The following is a 14,913-nucleotide window of genomic DNA, read 5'->3' on the forward strand; positions in this document are numbered from 1 at the left end:
TTATAGTTAGGGGTCCTAAGAACCATAGGAACCCTATTGTATTCGTTAGTATTATTATTTTTATCCTGACTTTTTGGCTCCAAAAGTTATAAAAATTGGCAGGCTCGTAGAACTCGTAAAGTTAGTAAAGGAATCAAAAGATATATATATATATATATATTTTGATAACAAGGCCTTGAAGTTCAGGAATTCAACAGGCTGCCATTACCACTAGGAAGGTTTGTCCTATTTTTAATTGATGTTATCATGATATCAATATAATCTCAATGTTCTCTGACTTCCTCTAGATTAGCCCATCTCTTCCTGATTGGATGTCAACAACAACACAGTTGGATTTTTGTCAGTTTATTAAAAATTCAGTCCACAGTAGTTCAGACTTTGGCACCAACAATATAAAAACATGTAAATAAAAGTGTACACCCTAAAAATAGCATTCAAACAAAATGCTTGGATAAAAGGGATAAATAAAATAAATCTGAAAAATACACTAAAAGCCACAAAAAGTAAGACCATGTCTTAGTAATACAAATAGAAATATGTAGAAATCCATTATCTTTCAAAAAGAGGTTCCAGTGGCGGTTTGGTCAACTGCCTATAGGGCCCACTATGGCCAACTGCTACTTTTATGAATAATTTGATCTTGCGACTAGAAGTCCTAATCCCCATAATGTGTAATACTAATGGTTTTCTAGTGCTCACTTTTTACAGGGTATTTATTTTTCTTACTACAATAGTCCTGACACTATCTGGGTGGATAGTTACCAATTACAAAGGTTCACTTCTTGGTCTAAGCCAACATTCACCACTACATCCTTTCAGAATATCTAGATGTATGATGATGATAGATATATCTAGATTTACACACACACACACACACACACACACACACACACACACACACACACACACACACACACACACACACACACACACACACACACACACACACACACACACACACACACAATTTTCAATTTGTTATATGGCCTTCATAGTATTTTTCTGGGGGAGGCTTGAGTTGGATGCTTACAATTTCAGTGTTTATCTTTATAGAAACAACATAGAACTAGGAATCAACACCAAACTCCATGACAAGGACTTTCAACTGGAATACTAGTCTCTCTGATATTTGTGGACGGTGTCACTGAAATGCCTTCAAGGATGGACATAAACAGAAGAACAACATTAAAGCTTTGAGGGAATATTGTAGAGCCTGTGGGCAGTTTGAACATCGGTTCAAATGGTTGAATACAATGTTGGAAAGAGTGAAGAGTGACTTTTAACATGGCACAAATAAGGACACCATCCAACTAGTTCCAGCACCTGGTGTGTGGCAGTGGGGTCTAGCGTTTCCTTGATAGCAAGTGTGTGTTTCTGTGTGTGCGTCTACTACAGGTAGGTCTGAAGACAAACTCTTTCCTTAACAAAGCAGCAACAATATAAACAGAAATGGCCAATGCAAACTAGTTTCAATACCGTTTACAAACACAAACCTTATGCCGTGTCCATCTAGGCCCCAACATTTCACGGTCAGAATCACTTTGCGTTACTATAACATACATTAGACATTAACGTGACATAACATGACAATAGTGGGCGGGTCTCTACGAAGGCACAGCGGTGATTGGGAACAACGATAAGGCACTAGGGCGGAGTCATGGATGGACGATACAAGGCCTGTTTTAAGGCACACAAGTGTTGAAACTGTCTCTCTCTCCCTCCCCCTCTCTCCTTCTTTCTCTCGCTCAGGCGAGAACACGGTTCTCCTCCTCTGCTCCTCTTCTACTCCAGCGGGTTCTGCAGAGCGTCGGCGAGCAGCTCCGGTCTCAGGCACTCGATGGGACACTGGATGTTCTGAGGAGGGAGAGATGAGGATCAGGAGAATGTCCTCATGTACTGACAACTTAAGGATGTCAGAATACTGCCATCCTTATGTCAGTATTCTGACCGTATTCTGTCATAACGATGTGGTGTCCGACAGCAAAACAAACCATTCATTTTATAAAACAAATAATTCACAATAATACCTGACAACACAAAATGAATCTTCCTGATCACAGCATCATAACATAGCATTATAACGGTTAGTGTTATAATAACAAACTAACATTTCTTACGTGCCCGACACAACTAACCTACAGAACTAACGTAAGTCGCAGAAATAAGTATCTATTGGACCATGAATAGTTAACCAACGGTGATGTGACGTAACCAACCAGGTGGGCGGGCACTGACCAGTTTGCGGAGGGCGTTCTCCCGGTAGCGGTCGAAGGCGTTGGGGGCCGGCAGCAGGACGTCCACGTCCGTCTGTACCCCCGGGGTCTTACAGTTACCACAGCGCCAGCCCTGCACACACACACACACACACGCACACACACGCACACACACACACACACACACGCACACACACACACAAAAATCCGAGACACAAACACAATTAAACAATGCCACATTGATTGCTAGATTGAAATCACTTGCAACTAATATAAATAATAATAAATAAATACAAAAAATCAATACATATAAATACATGTTGTACACAGACCTTTACTGTAGCTATGGTCATATTAGCGGTGATGTATTGCCTGACGGAACCCCCACGCGGGGTAAAGAGTGTGAGAGAGATTACCTGCTGTCCCCCGTAGCAGGTGCAGGTGCAGATGGCTCCCTCGTATTCCTTCTGCCACTGGTTCCCCACCTTGTACATCTTCCCGTTGTCGTAACACGTAGAGTCATCTGCACAGCAAGCACCACACAGGGGGTTTTACCTCTGTCACTCAATCAGCGTGTGTGTGTGTGCCTGTCTGTCTCTGTGTGTGTGTGTGTGTGTGTGTGTGTGTGTGTGTGTGTGTGTGTGTGTGTGTGTCTGTGTGTGTGTGTGTCTGTGTGTCTGTGTGTGTGTGTGTGTGTGTGTGTGTGTGTGTGTGTGTGTGCCTGTCTGTCTCTGTGTGTGCGTGTGTGTGTCTGTGTGTCTGTGTGTCTGTCTGTGTGTGTGTGTGTGTGTGTCTGCGTGTTTGTGTGTGTGTGTGTGTGTGTGTGTGTGTGTGTGTGTGTGTGTGTGTGTGTGTGTGTGTGTGTGTCCGTGTGTGTGTGTCTGTGTGTGTGTCTGTGTGTGTGTCTTTACTCACGCGGTTCACATTTGAACTCTCCCTTGCCATTGCCCAGACAGGTGCAGCTCATCATGTGTCCGTTGTCCCCGTGGCGGTCCCACTTCTCCCCAATGTGGTAGTTGTTTCCGTTGTCATGGCACCACTCTGAGGGGAGGGAGGGGGGGAGGAGGAGGAGGGGGGAGGGGGAGGGGGAGGGGGGGCGGCGGCGGGGGATTATCAAAGAGATAAGCGATGATTGATGAAGCATCACAAGCCTCATCCCTGCTGTGAGGAGCAGCCTTCTTATTAAACCTCGTACGACGTTCTGCACTCACTCACACAACTAGCTTTGGTCCCAGGTTATTTGGTATTCTCAGGTAATGAAGAAATCATACAAATAACCCAGATCAAAGCTTTGCCTGCAACAGGTTTAGTTTAACTGCATGGCGGACATAGGCTAACATGGACAGACCATCATTTTGAAAGGAATAAAGATTCACAGCTTGCAATGTTATACGTTTAATTAAATGTAAGGTCGGCCCATGCTAGCTATCGTGTTACTGTACTGCAACACATAGAATCTCACATTGTGGGATCTATGGGTATGTACTTCAGCAAAGGAATTGAGCGGTACAGTGATGAATGAAAACAAAGAAAATATTTTTGTTCTTCACTATCAGGCATACACTTTACTGCAACATAGAAAAACATCCTCTGCTTTTCTATGAAATCCCTTCAGTATAGAATAGAATTCTATGGGGTTTGCAAAGCATGCTGGGTCAGGTGTTAATAAGCCACTCACTGGATGAATCACACCTAAAGTGTCCGCTGCCCAGGCCGAGGCAGCGACACCAGAGCTTGAAGCCCGTCTCAGACATGCGCTCCCACTCGGAGCCCACCTCGTGGTAGGTGTGTGTGTGTGTGTCGTAGCAAACGTCTCGGTTGACACCGACGGGGAGGTCACCTGGTACTATTGGATGAAACAAAAAGACAGGATCAGGTTAAAACGGCGGATTTGGATTGTTTTGTAGTCGTCGACTGATCTTTTCCTTCCGTGGCGAAGAGATAAAGACAGAACCATGGGAACCAATAACTTCAGCCTCATCGATGAGAACATATGTTACAGAAACAGTGTAATAAAAAAATATCAATCTACACCAGTGGTTTCACACCACTTCTTTATACTTTGAAGTAGAACAACAAACTCATTGGAGTACTTTACCAGTGTTGCCCACGGTTACGACTTCTTCCAGAACCTTTTCTTTTGCCCCGCCCCTCATTGCCTCGACAACAACATTATAGGATGCCCCGGATGTCAATCCAATCAAGGTGGCGCTGCTGGAGGTGCCAGGGAGACTCATCTTCAGAAGGGAGACAGAAGGAGATTTGATTTACTGTGTGTGTGTACATGTACATGTGCGTGGATGTAAGTTGGGTGTGTGTCTGTTTATGGCGTGTGCGTGGGTGCATGAGTGTGTGTGTGTGTGTGTGTGTGTGTGCTCATGTATATGTGTACATGTACATGTGTGTGGATGTAAGTTGGGTGTGTGTCTATGTATGACGTGTTCATGTGTGTGTGTAGGAGTGTGCATGAGTGCACGTGTGTGTGTGGGAGTGTGCGTGCCTGTGCGCCTGTGCGTGCGTGCGTGTGTGCGTGCGCGTGTGTGTGTGTACCTGGAAGGTCTTCTCTTCGAGGTTGGTGATGGGGTTGCAAGACACCAGGTACTCTGAGCTCTGAGGAATGGGCTGCCAGTTGATTGTGGTGATGGTCTGGGCCTCCTGAGGTAACTCTGTCTCATTGTCAGGGAATCCAAAGGCCAGGCCTGGCAACACTCCATCGCTCACCTGAAGGAACAGAACAGACCAGAATATTCCGGTTGGATGAATGCAGGCAAAGAAAAAAATACCTTTTTGTTTACTTATTTTTTACTTTTTACTTTTTAGTAACTTGGCAGACACACACACACACACAGAGTGACTAGGTGTTTTTTTTTAGGGCATCCTGCTCAAGGATGCCTACAGAGAGTGCCAGCACTGAAATTGAAATTGGAAAACACCACTATACCATTCCTGGCTGCTATTTTTAAGATGGTCTTGAAAAACTAAACTATAGCCTCATGCATTCAGATGATTGTTGTTTAAACCTTTTTAAACAACACATTTTATACTTATAGTCATATTTATTCTAAATGCACAAGTCACCTACAAATGTACAGATACATGTAGTATGTTTTTATCTTTATTCTAATAGTTTTTTTTTTTAGTCTTTTCCTACTGTACTGCTGGTCACTTGTGAATTTCTCCTAAAGGGGATTAATAAAGGACTATCTAATCTAATCTAAAACCAGAGCAGATGGTGCGGGGTGGTCAAAGGTCACTGGTCCCTCACCTTGACCAGGGGGACACGGTTCCCGTCAGGCCCCGGGACGGGGATGTAGATCAGGGGGTCCCTGACGGTAGGGCGCTGGCCCCCCTGGGGCCGGGTGTTGTGGGCGTTGAAACCGTTGTGCGGCCCCAGGTTCTGGTACTCTGTGTAGATGTGCTGGCCCTGCTGGCCCGGCCCAAACTCGCCGTCCGGCCCCGAGAAGTGGACGTGGTTGGTGTTGAACCTGATGGGACAGGAGACTTATTACCCAGCATCAGATAATGAGTTATATGCTATAATAACTCATTAGAGGGCAGAGGACGGGGAGCAATGAATGCTGGTTATGATAAAATAATGTTCAGAAAGGTCATGTTGTTAGTATTCATTCAAAGTCTAGCTATAGCAATAATAATCTAAAAGGGCATTGAAGTAGACAATAAGAGTAGACAGTAAGATGAAGTAGACTTAAGCAATAGATCACGACAGGCTGTGGTATACGGTCATTATACCACAGTTAAGGGACGGTGACCCCCTTAACTGTGGTATAATGAACGTATACCACTGACTGAACTATATAAAACGGTTACGTAAGTATGGCGAAATGAAAGTCATAGACACCCTCAATTTTGAAAAAGCTAGAAAGTCGGAAAAGCATTTTTTGTTGGGAACCAATTGGGAACCAATCATCAATCGCTTGATTTAAGCCACCCGTTTTATAAAATAAGATGAAGTGGTAGTAATAATAACTAGCAGCCTAGTAATAATCCAGAATGACGTTGAACCTAGTGAACAGTAAGGTTAGTTAGCAGTAGATCTAGTTCTCCTGGTTATTACGTCTTGTCTGCCTCTGGGACGTCCAGGATGTCCGGTCTGGGTCTGCGGGACCCGGGCTGGGGCAGCTCTGGGATCAGCAGCAGGTCCGGTCTGGGCCTGTGGGACCCGGGCTGGGGCAGCTCTGGGATCAGCAGCTGGTCCGGTCTGGGCCTGTGGGACCCAGGCTGGGGCAGCTCTGGGGTCAGCTGCAGGTCCGGTCTGGGCCTGTGGGACCCGGGCTGGGGCTCTGGGGTCAGCAGCAGGTCCGGTCTGGGCCTGTGGGACCCGGGCTGGGGCTCTGGGGTCAGCAGCAGGTCCGGTCTGGGCCTGTGGGACCCGGGCTGGGGCAGCTCTGGGGTCAGGAGCAGGTCCGGTCTGGGCCTGTGGGACCCGGGCTGGGGCAGCTCTGGGGTCAGGAGCAGGTCCGGTCTGGGCCTGTGGGACCCGGGCTGGGGCTCTGGGGTCAGCTGCAGGTCCGGTCTGGGCCTGTAGGACCCGGGCTGGGGCTCTGGGACCAGCAGCAGGTCCGGGCTGGGCTCTGACCAGAGAGGAGACCACAGCAGACGGGTGACCGATGTGCCATTGTCAAAGATTCCTACTTGCACATTTACAGAAGGTGGCCAATAGGTGGCAGCATTGTTTTACCAACAGCAGGATCATTTTTTGGGGGGAGGAACTTTCTTTTTTCGTTTGAGCAAACTGGAAGAGCTGACCTACATTTCGATCAAACTTTCTTTTGTTATTAAAAGCTCCAGTAACAGCTGAGCCCGAGTACAGAACTAGGGTGTGTTGGGGGGGGGGGGGGGGGGGGGTCATACAGAGCCAGGGTGTGTTGGGAGGGGGCAGGGGGGGGGGGGTACTCACGGGTTTTGGCCTTGCCTACGAGTGCCGTGCTCCTCAGATTGTTCTGCAGGGCGACGATCCGGATGACGTACTCCGTCGCTGGCGTCAGACCTTCGGCGCACCAGACAACATTCCAGTTAAATCATACACACCTCTAGACGTAGACGCGTGTTCAATACTCGTGTGTACAGCGAGTGACGTTAACGCGGTACGCTCTCTGGCGTCGGGCCGCACGCCCCCCCCCCCCCTCGCTACACCCTCACCGCTGATGAAGGCGTAGGTCTGGCCGGGGTGGGGCCGCGGCGTGAGCTCCCGGGGCTCCCCGCCCGCCACCTCGTGGGTGACGTAGTAGCCGGTGACGTCGGGGCTCCTGGAGGGCTCCCAGGTGAAGGAGACGCTGTCGGGGGTCAGGGAGGTGAACTGGATGTTGGTGGGGGGGATGACCGCCGGCATGGCTGGGGGACGGAGAGAGAGAGATTACTACTTTTACTTTTTGAAAATATATATATATAGAAGAAAATGTGCGCTTGTTGATGATTGTTCAGAAACAGATGTTACGATTTTCCTGTCAAGGTTGAATCGATAAATGATGAATCATTTAAAACCTCCCGTTCATATGAAAGTAGCAGTAGCAATAAGGGGTATTAAGGTAGCGAGTTTGTATGAGGGTGTGCTGAGTGTTAAAGGTTAAACATCTGTTTATTAGACACAATCGTTCCTCACAGGAACAACACATCTGACAGAAAGGACAGGAGCGAGAGGGAGAGAGAGAGAGAGAGAGAGAGCGAAAGAGAAAGAGAGAGAGAGAGTGGGAAAGAGAGAGAGAGAGAGAGAGAGAGAGAGAGAGAGAGAGAGAGAGAGAGAGAGAGAGGGTCATGATACCAGTGGTAGCTAGAGTGAAGGGGGTAGGACTGAGTGAGAGAGAGAGGGAGGGAGAGGGAGAGAGAGAGAGGGGTGTGGTACCTGTAGTGGCGGTGAGAGTGAAGGGGGTGCTGCGTCCGCTGCCACTCAGAGTGAACATGTTGATCTTGTACATGGTGCCGGGCTGCATGCCTGGTCAACACAACACGTATACACACAGGTCAGGGAACGCCCACCACCAGATAGAAACACAACGCTGCCAGGACTACCTGGACGCTCCTGTCTTTGGCCTCAAGGCCTGGGTCGGTCAAATAATATTGTTTTTCATATTTGAGAAACTAGTTTTGACGAATGGTGTCAGGATGCTCACCTGTGATGGTGTACGAGCGCAGCTTGGAGTCGATGTTCCTCTGGATGGGGGCGTGGCCGGGAGAGGAAACGGGCGTGGCCTCCACCATGAAGCCGGAGATGGGGTCGGTCTTGGAGCGCCAGTTGAGCGTGATGCTGGAGTCCCGGACGTCCAAGAGGCGTACGCGGCGCGGCGGGGTGATGTCTGGAGAGGAGGCAGGCCGGGACAATCAACACACAGAAGCACCTCCCGCCTGGATCAGCGGAGCAGCATCTCATCCTGACTATTGCACTGTTCCAACCGTGCTGATGTAGAAGCAACGTGGACAGAGAGGGTCATGAACTGATACATCTGACCTGGGAACGCGCCACAAACAGATCAACTGAAGTGACGTTATTTCGACTTTATTTCGACTTGTGACTTGTTATGACTACAGCTATATAATCTGGTACGGGATCTCGTTCCGTCTGTCTGATACATGATGGTTAATACGCCTGCATGTTGTTTGGCTAACAATGGTCTCTCTATATATGTTGACGACGGCTTGATGGATCCAGAGACTTACTGTCCATGGTGGTGACCTCAGCCCGGGCGGGGCTGCTCTTGGCAGAGTCCTTCAGGGCATACAGTTCCACCACATAGGTCGTGGCAAGCTGGGAGGGAAAGAGACATTGTCAGATTGTTCATCTTCATCGAAAGGTCTGTTTTATCGGTTTATCTGGATTTGTTGCCAATCTCTGCTGCATGTTGTGGACGACTATAGGCTTAGAGTCAAAAAGAAAACATACACAAAATATAATCAATCCAATCTGCAGAAAGAAAGAAAGAGCAGAGCTAGAAAGAGAAGAAAAATATATATTTGATGTTATAGAAAATACGTATATCACACCCTAGCTGCAAACACCAGTCACTAGTGTTTCTGTGTTTATTTAACGTTAGATTGTTGAAGGAGAGATATCCCTCCAACACTGTGTGTGTGTGTGTGTGTGTGTGTGTGTGTGTGTGTGTGTGTGTGTGTGTGTGTGTGTGTGTGTGTGTGCGTGTGTGCGTGCGTGTGCCTGTGTGCGTGTGTCTGTAGAATTAGGCAATCGAAAGACAAACGAGCCCTAGTCTAGCAGAGTAAAAGCATTTGTCTGAGAACTATTCCAGATACAAATACCGATCCCTTGACTAAGGGCAGAGAGGAAAGCAGGTCTGGGCATGAATATATATATAAACGTCTGAGTGTGTGTCTGTGTGTCTCCATTTTCAGTAGTGTTTAGCCCTTTACTTGTCCTATTTCACAATCGTTAGTTTTAATACTACAGGATTCATTATGCTTTGCCCGTTTGCCAAACATAACATCACTGAATGGCTGTAGCACACATTGGTAGCACACCAATCCATTGCATCATACGATGGCAGCAAAGTATGGAAACAATCAATAGGAATCATCGTCTATTATACGGCAGCCTTTTACACAAGAGAATATAACCCGATGTTATGATATAGTAAAGTGAAGCATGTTACTACAAAATGTGATTTTTTAAAAATAATAAATCTCATCAAAAAAGGTAGCATATCGTATATTTTCTGAAGACTCACTTTAAAAGTCAGAATCAGCTTCATCCACACCGCTATCATTAGAATAACACAACACCGACACCATCAACCCCACCGTCGCCGGGGCTTTGACCTGGACTCATTCCCCAAACACCACAAACACCAGACGCTGCACCATTCCAGCATCTGAGCGCCTTGAGTCTTTCTGACATGTATACCATACGCACAATAACTAACTGTACTTCTGGTGTGTGTTGTTACTCTAACAGTATACTGTAGAACCATAGTGTCCAGTACTCTCAGGAGCACACGGCCCCCCCCCGCCCCCCCCCCCCCCCGGTGAGGGCCCTCCCTCACCATGAGTCCCGGGACCACGGCCTGGGTGGTGTCGGGGGCCAGGTTCAGCACCACGTTGGGGCCGCTCTTCTCCTTGGGCTGGACCAGGACGCGGTAGCCGGACAGACCGGACAGCCTCCCTGTCAGTTGGTTGGTCTGCGGCGGCGCCGCCCAGCTCAGCCGGAAGGAGGTGGGGGTGACCCCGGAGAACACGATGTTGGTGGGGGCTGGGACGCCTGTGGGGGGGGGGGGGGGGCACACAGAAACCATGCAACCTTCAAGGCTCTGAGATGGATGACATGCCCCTTCTGCAGACTAATGAACACATGTGAGGAATAGGAGGTTCACTGTTTGGTACGGCAATGAAGATCAAAGCCAAACCAATCACCGATGAGTTTGAAGAAAAGAAGGGGTGAAAATTGCGACTCATTTTCTACAACAACCCCCACCCTTAAAGAACCACGACCACGGTCCACGGTCATGTGCGAACCGATGGTGTCAGTGCGGAGGGGTACCCACCCTCCGTGGCGGTGACCTGCGTGCCCACCAGCGGCGTGCTGGCCGTGTTGTCGTGCAGGGCGATGACCTTCACCGTGTATTCACTGCCGGGTCGCAGGCCCTGGATCAGCGCCGAGTCGGCGGCGCCGGTGGGCGCGGGGAGCAGCTCGCGCTCGCCCTCCTCGGGGCTGTAGTACAGCACGCGGTACGAGGTGACCGCGCCCTCGGGGGCGTCCCAGCTGATGCGCAGAGAGCTGGAAGCCACGTCCGAGAAGGCCAGGTCCTTGGGGCGGTCCACGTCTACACACACACACACACACACACACACACACACGCGCGAGAGATATGTAAATAACAGTCTCAGCAGTGGCTGCTCTACCATCGTCGTCTCCTCTTGAGTTCGGTTTGAATAGTTTACATTCAAACTACGTTTGCATTGATTCAAACTCTTCATGCTTTTAGCGAAAGCGAAAGCGACTAGCGAAAGCCACGCACAGACGAGGCATCTTATCAATCCACCGCTGAAAAGCGCGACCCAGTTTCAGAGCAGACTGGGAACAAAACCCGAGGCTAGAGGGTTCTTCTTTTCAGAAGTGGAACACACTCAAAAACTTATAGTACAGCGCTGGCTACCACCACACAGACTGTACACCAAAAAATGGCTACAATATTTCTATCATGGCTGCAATATGTGGTCATGTTAGAACTGTCCACAGCCCGGGTCAACAAAGCTAAGGCCACTACGTTGGAAATGTGGAAGGAAGCTGCCTGTGTAATAACAGGCCGACTTAAAACGTAGAAAATACATATTTTATTGTCATTTTTAGTGTATGGCTCAACCGAGATAAGGGGAGGGAGGGGGGATAGGGGCCGCCAGCGGGGGGGGGGGGGGGGGAGGGGGTGGAGGGAGGGAAGAAAAGGGGGTAAAATGTTTATTACAATGTTTTGTTTTGTGAATTTGAAATAAAAAACAATTGGAGTGGAACACACTCCTCTTCAGGGGAGTGACGAGCAGTGGACCCTGTGAACACTTTTAAAGGTCACACTCTGACGAGGCAGGCTTTTGTTCATCAGCATGTGGAACGTGGTACGTGTTTCTTATCCCTGTGTCTGTGTCGTATGTTCTGGATTTCTTAAGCCATGTTTGTATGGAGGGTGAGCCACTGACTTGTCATGGCGGACTCCACCACAGGGGTGCTCTCTCCGTCCTGGCCCAGGGCGAACACACTGAGGATGTACTCCTGGGTGGGCATCATCCCGGAGAAGGTGATCTCTGTCTGGTCTGAGGACACACACACACACACACACACACAGCTTTGAATTACGAGGGCAAAAAGACAGTAGATGCGTGTGTACAACTAGTAATCCTCAGTTCTAGTGTGTGACAATTAATTTATTCATGTAAGGATTGCTTATGTATAGATGCCTTGTCTCTTTGTGGTGGTGTCAAAACAAAAAGGTATCACACACACACACACACACGCACGCACGCACGCACGCACGCACGCACGCACACGCACACAGTACCTGGCGCCACCACCTCGGAGAAGACGGGTCCCAGGCCGCCCTTGGGGGTCCCGGTGACCCTGTAGCCCATGATGGGGCCCTGGGCCGGGCTCCAGCGCACCGTGATGCTGCTGTCCTTCACGTCCATCACCTCCATCTCAGACGGGGAGTCCACGTCTGGAGGAAACCCCCGAGCGGAGACAAGACGGAGGAGAGAGGGGAGAGAGGGGAGAGAGGGGAGAGAGGGGAGCAGAGAGGTCCTCAGATATAATGCATGATGTCATGTCATGTCATGTCATGTCATGTCATGTCATGTCATGTCATGTCATGTCGTGCCATGCCATGCCATGCCATGTCATGTCATGTCATGTCATGCGATAAGATGTGATGTGATGTGACGTGGCGTGTCCCAGGGGAACGTACGGTTGCCGTCGGTGCGGTGTGTGATGTAGATGGGGGTGCTGGAGGCGGGGCTGTCCCCCCGGGCGGTCACAGCGTACACGGTGATGGTGTAGTCGGTGGCCGGCTTCAGGTTGGTCACCTGGGCGGTGGACTGTGTGCCCGGCACGGTGAACTCTTTGATGTTACCGCGCCCACCTGCAGAGGGGGGGGGGGGGGGGTGGGGGGGTATCATAGAGAAGAAGCCATGGAGATGGACAATACATTAACAAACAGTTTGTCATATTTTGTGCATTGGTTTATTTGATGTGTTTATTTGCCGTCGCTTTTAACTCTTGATCAACTTTTTTTCTTTATGGCTAATGAGAATCACGAAAAAAGGAAAAAGGGAAAAGCTGTGTCATGAGCGGTGAGCGCGCTAGTGGTGAGTGCTGGCGTACCGGTCTCTCCGTGGGTGATGCGGTAGTAGCGCACCGTGACGGCCGGCGCGTCCCAGCGGAGGGTGATGCTGGTGGGGGACGTCTCCACCACATTCAGGTCGGTGGGCGCGTCGGAGACTGGAGAGAGAGAGAGAGAGAGAGAGAGAGAGAGAGAGAGAGAGAGAGAGAGAGATGGGAAGTGGGGGAGACAGTGAGAGAGAGTGAGAAAAAGACAAGTAGGGAGGGAAAATGACATGGGGAGCTTTAACAGCTACTTCCTCCATTTACTCAAGCTCTGTTTGCATTGAAGATCCCATAGCATGCATTTTTAGGATTAATCAGTGCATTTGGGGATGCTACCGGAATAGGGTTACATGCCTGTATGTTAGAAATACCCCTTATTATTCTCACACTGTTGCTTTAAGGCCCCCCCACTGCCCGAGTAGCCAAGTATGCTGTGATTGGTCGAACACTTTGCTCGTACGTCAGCAAATTCACACCCCCGAGAAGCTGTAAACATTGCGGGTAGCCGGGAGGCGGGACTTCTGCACTTTAGCCCCGCCCACTGCACAGTCTGACGTCACACTGTTACGGAAGTAAAGTTTGAGCGCAAACGAGCTGTTTGACGCACTTATTGAGGGGGCGTTCTCGTTGGGCGCGACTTAGATTCTTTTTGTTCTAGCTTAGCAGACGTATAAAACATGAATACCTACGTCACATAACTAAAGCAAAGGGGAAAGTCGAAAAAAAGCATGATATCACAACCCTCAAACAACCACCTCCTCAATATACTATAAGTTCTGTTCTCATTAAAGAAGAGGAAGGGAGCCAACACGATAAGAGACGTACTGGTCTTCTGCCGGCCAGACAGCGGGGGGCTCTCCTTGCGGCCGCTGACGGCGTAGATGTGGACCAGGTACTCGGTATCGGGGTGCAGGCCGGTCAGTGTGAAGTGGGTCCTGGAGGGGGGCAGGCGCTCCTCCTTGGCCCGCCCGCCGCTGGCCATCTGGTAGCGGATGCGGTAGCCGGAGATGGGCCCGCGCGGCGCCACCCAGTGGACGGCGAAGGAGTTGGTCAGGATGTCACTGAAGTCCAGGCCTGAGGGGGCGTCCATGGCTGGGGGGGCGGAGGGAGGGTCTTCATGTTAGGGGAAGGGTCTCACATGGAACCCTGGTGGGGTTCCCTGGTTGGTTCATGGTACTGTCCTGTTCATGGAGCCTCTGGGCAGTCTACCTAATCATGTATGATTTTCCTATTTGGGCTGTGTGTGAGCGGTGAATCAAACGGTGTGTTGGGGTTGACGGCTACGGATGCACTCTGTGGGGGTCCTGCTTTGAAGTGCGATCCGAGAATGCCATCGGTGTCAGGAAGTGATTCGATTTAAATGTTCAAATCTCAACCCGGTCAGCGTTTTGTAGCATTTGAGCCGAGTGCACGTCCTACGTACTAGGCCCAAGGCGTGGACTCCGTGGAGGAACTCACCTGTCTTCTGAATGGCGGTGGCAGGAGAGCTCTCTCTCTGGTCGTACACGACCACCACGCTCACCAGGTACTCCGTGTCGGGCACCAAGTCTGAGAGGAGAGAGGAGTCATTCATATCATCCCCTTTGTGCTACGGTGGTGTTTTTTGAATACAATGAGTGAGTGAGTGAGTGAGTGAATGGATGAATGAATGAATGAGTGTCTATCCAACGTACTCTGCAGGACTGTGCGTTCTGACAACCCTCCAACGGTGACTTCTTGGACTTCATCAGCGAAAGACATAACCACGGGACGATACCTGACAGCACGCGACACACACACGTCAGAGAGGCAGTAGAATACACTAGATCAGAACCAACACACACACGTCAGAGAGGCAGTAGAATACACTAGATCAGAACCAACACACAC

General features: G+C 49.5%; 1 protein-coding gene across 1 annotated transcript in view; it reads right to left on the reverse strand.

The window, feature by feature from the left end:
• Positions 1-329: 329 nt before the first annotated feature.
• The window catches only part of fn1a (fibronectin 1a), a 42,013-nt gene continuing 27,429 nt past the window's right edge, over positions 330-14,913 (reverse strand). Inside the window, exons 27-49 of the mRNA XM_084478280.1 lie at positions 14,718-14,800; positions 14,503-14,592; positions 13,870-14,136; positions 13,042-13,158; positions 12,626-12,799; positions 12,224-12,379; positions 11,865-11,978; positions 10,718-10,996; positions 10,220-10,434; positions 8,886-8,973; positions 8,342-8,524; positions 8,074-8,163; positions 7,374-7,565; positions 7,132-7,221; positions 6,289-6,805; positions 5,479-5,698; positions 4,764-4,934; positions 4,312-4,450; positions 3,892-4,059; positions 3,129-3,254; positions 2,630-2,736; positions 2,236-2,346; positions 330-1,854 (exon numbers count right to left, since the gene is read on the reverse strand). Of these exons, the coding sequence (XP_084334406.1) occupies positions 1,783-1,854; positions 2,236-2,346; positions 2,630-2,736; positions 3,129-3,254; positions 3,892-4,059; positions 4,312-4,450; positions 4,764-4,934; positions 5,479-5,698; positions 6,289-6,805; positions 7,132-7,221; positions 7,374-7,565; positions 8,074-8,163; positions 8,342-8,524; positions 8,886-8,973; positions 10,220-10,434; positions 10,718-10,996; positions 11,865-11,978; positions 12,224-12,379; positions 12,626-12,799; positions 13,042-13,158; positions 13,870-14,136; positions 14,503-14,592; positions 14,718-14,800 (3,769 nt within the window). The 3' untranslated portion in view covers positions 330-1,782. The remainder of the gene's footprint in view (positions 1,855-2,235; positions 2,347-2,629; positions 2,737-3,128; positions 3,255-3,891; positions 4,060-4,311; positions 4,451-4,763; positions 4,935-5,478; positions 5,699-6,288; positions 6,806-7,131; positions 7,222-7,373; positions 7,566-8,073; positions 8,164-8,341; positions 8,525-8,885; positions 8,974-10,219; positions 10,435-10,717; positions 10,997-11,864; positions 11,979-12,223; positions 12,380-12,625; positions 12,800-13,041; positions 13,159-13,869; positions 14,137-14,502; positions 14,593-14,717; positions 14,801-14,913) is intronic.

Source organism: Micromesistius poutassou, assembly GCF_964030765.1.
Source record: "Micromesistius poutassou genome assembly, chromosome: 14".
NCBI lineage: Eukaryota > Metazoa > Chordata > Actinopteri > Gadiformes > Gadidae > Micromesistius > Micromesistius poutassou.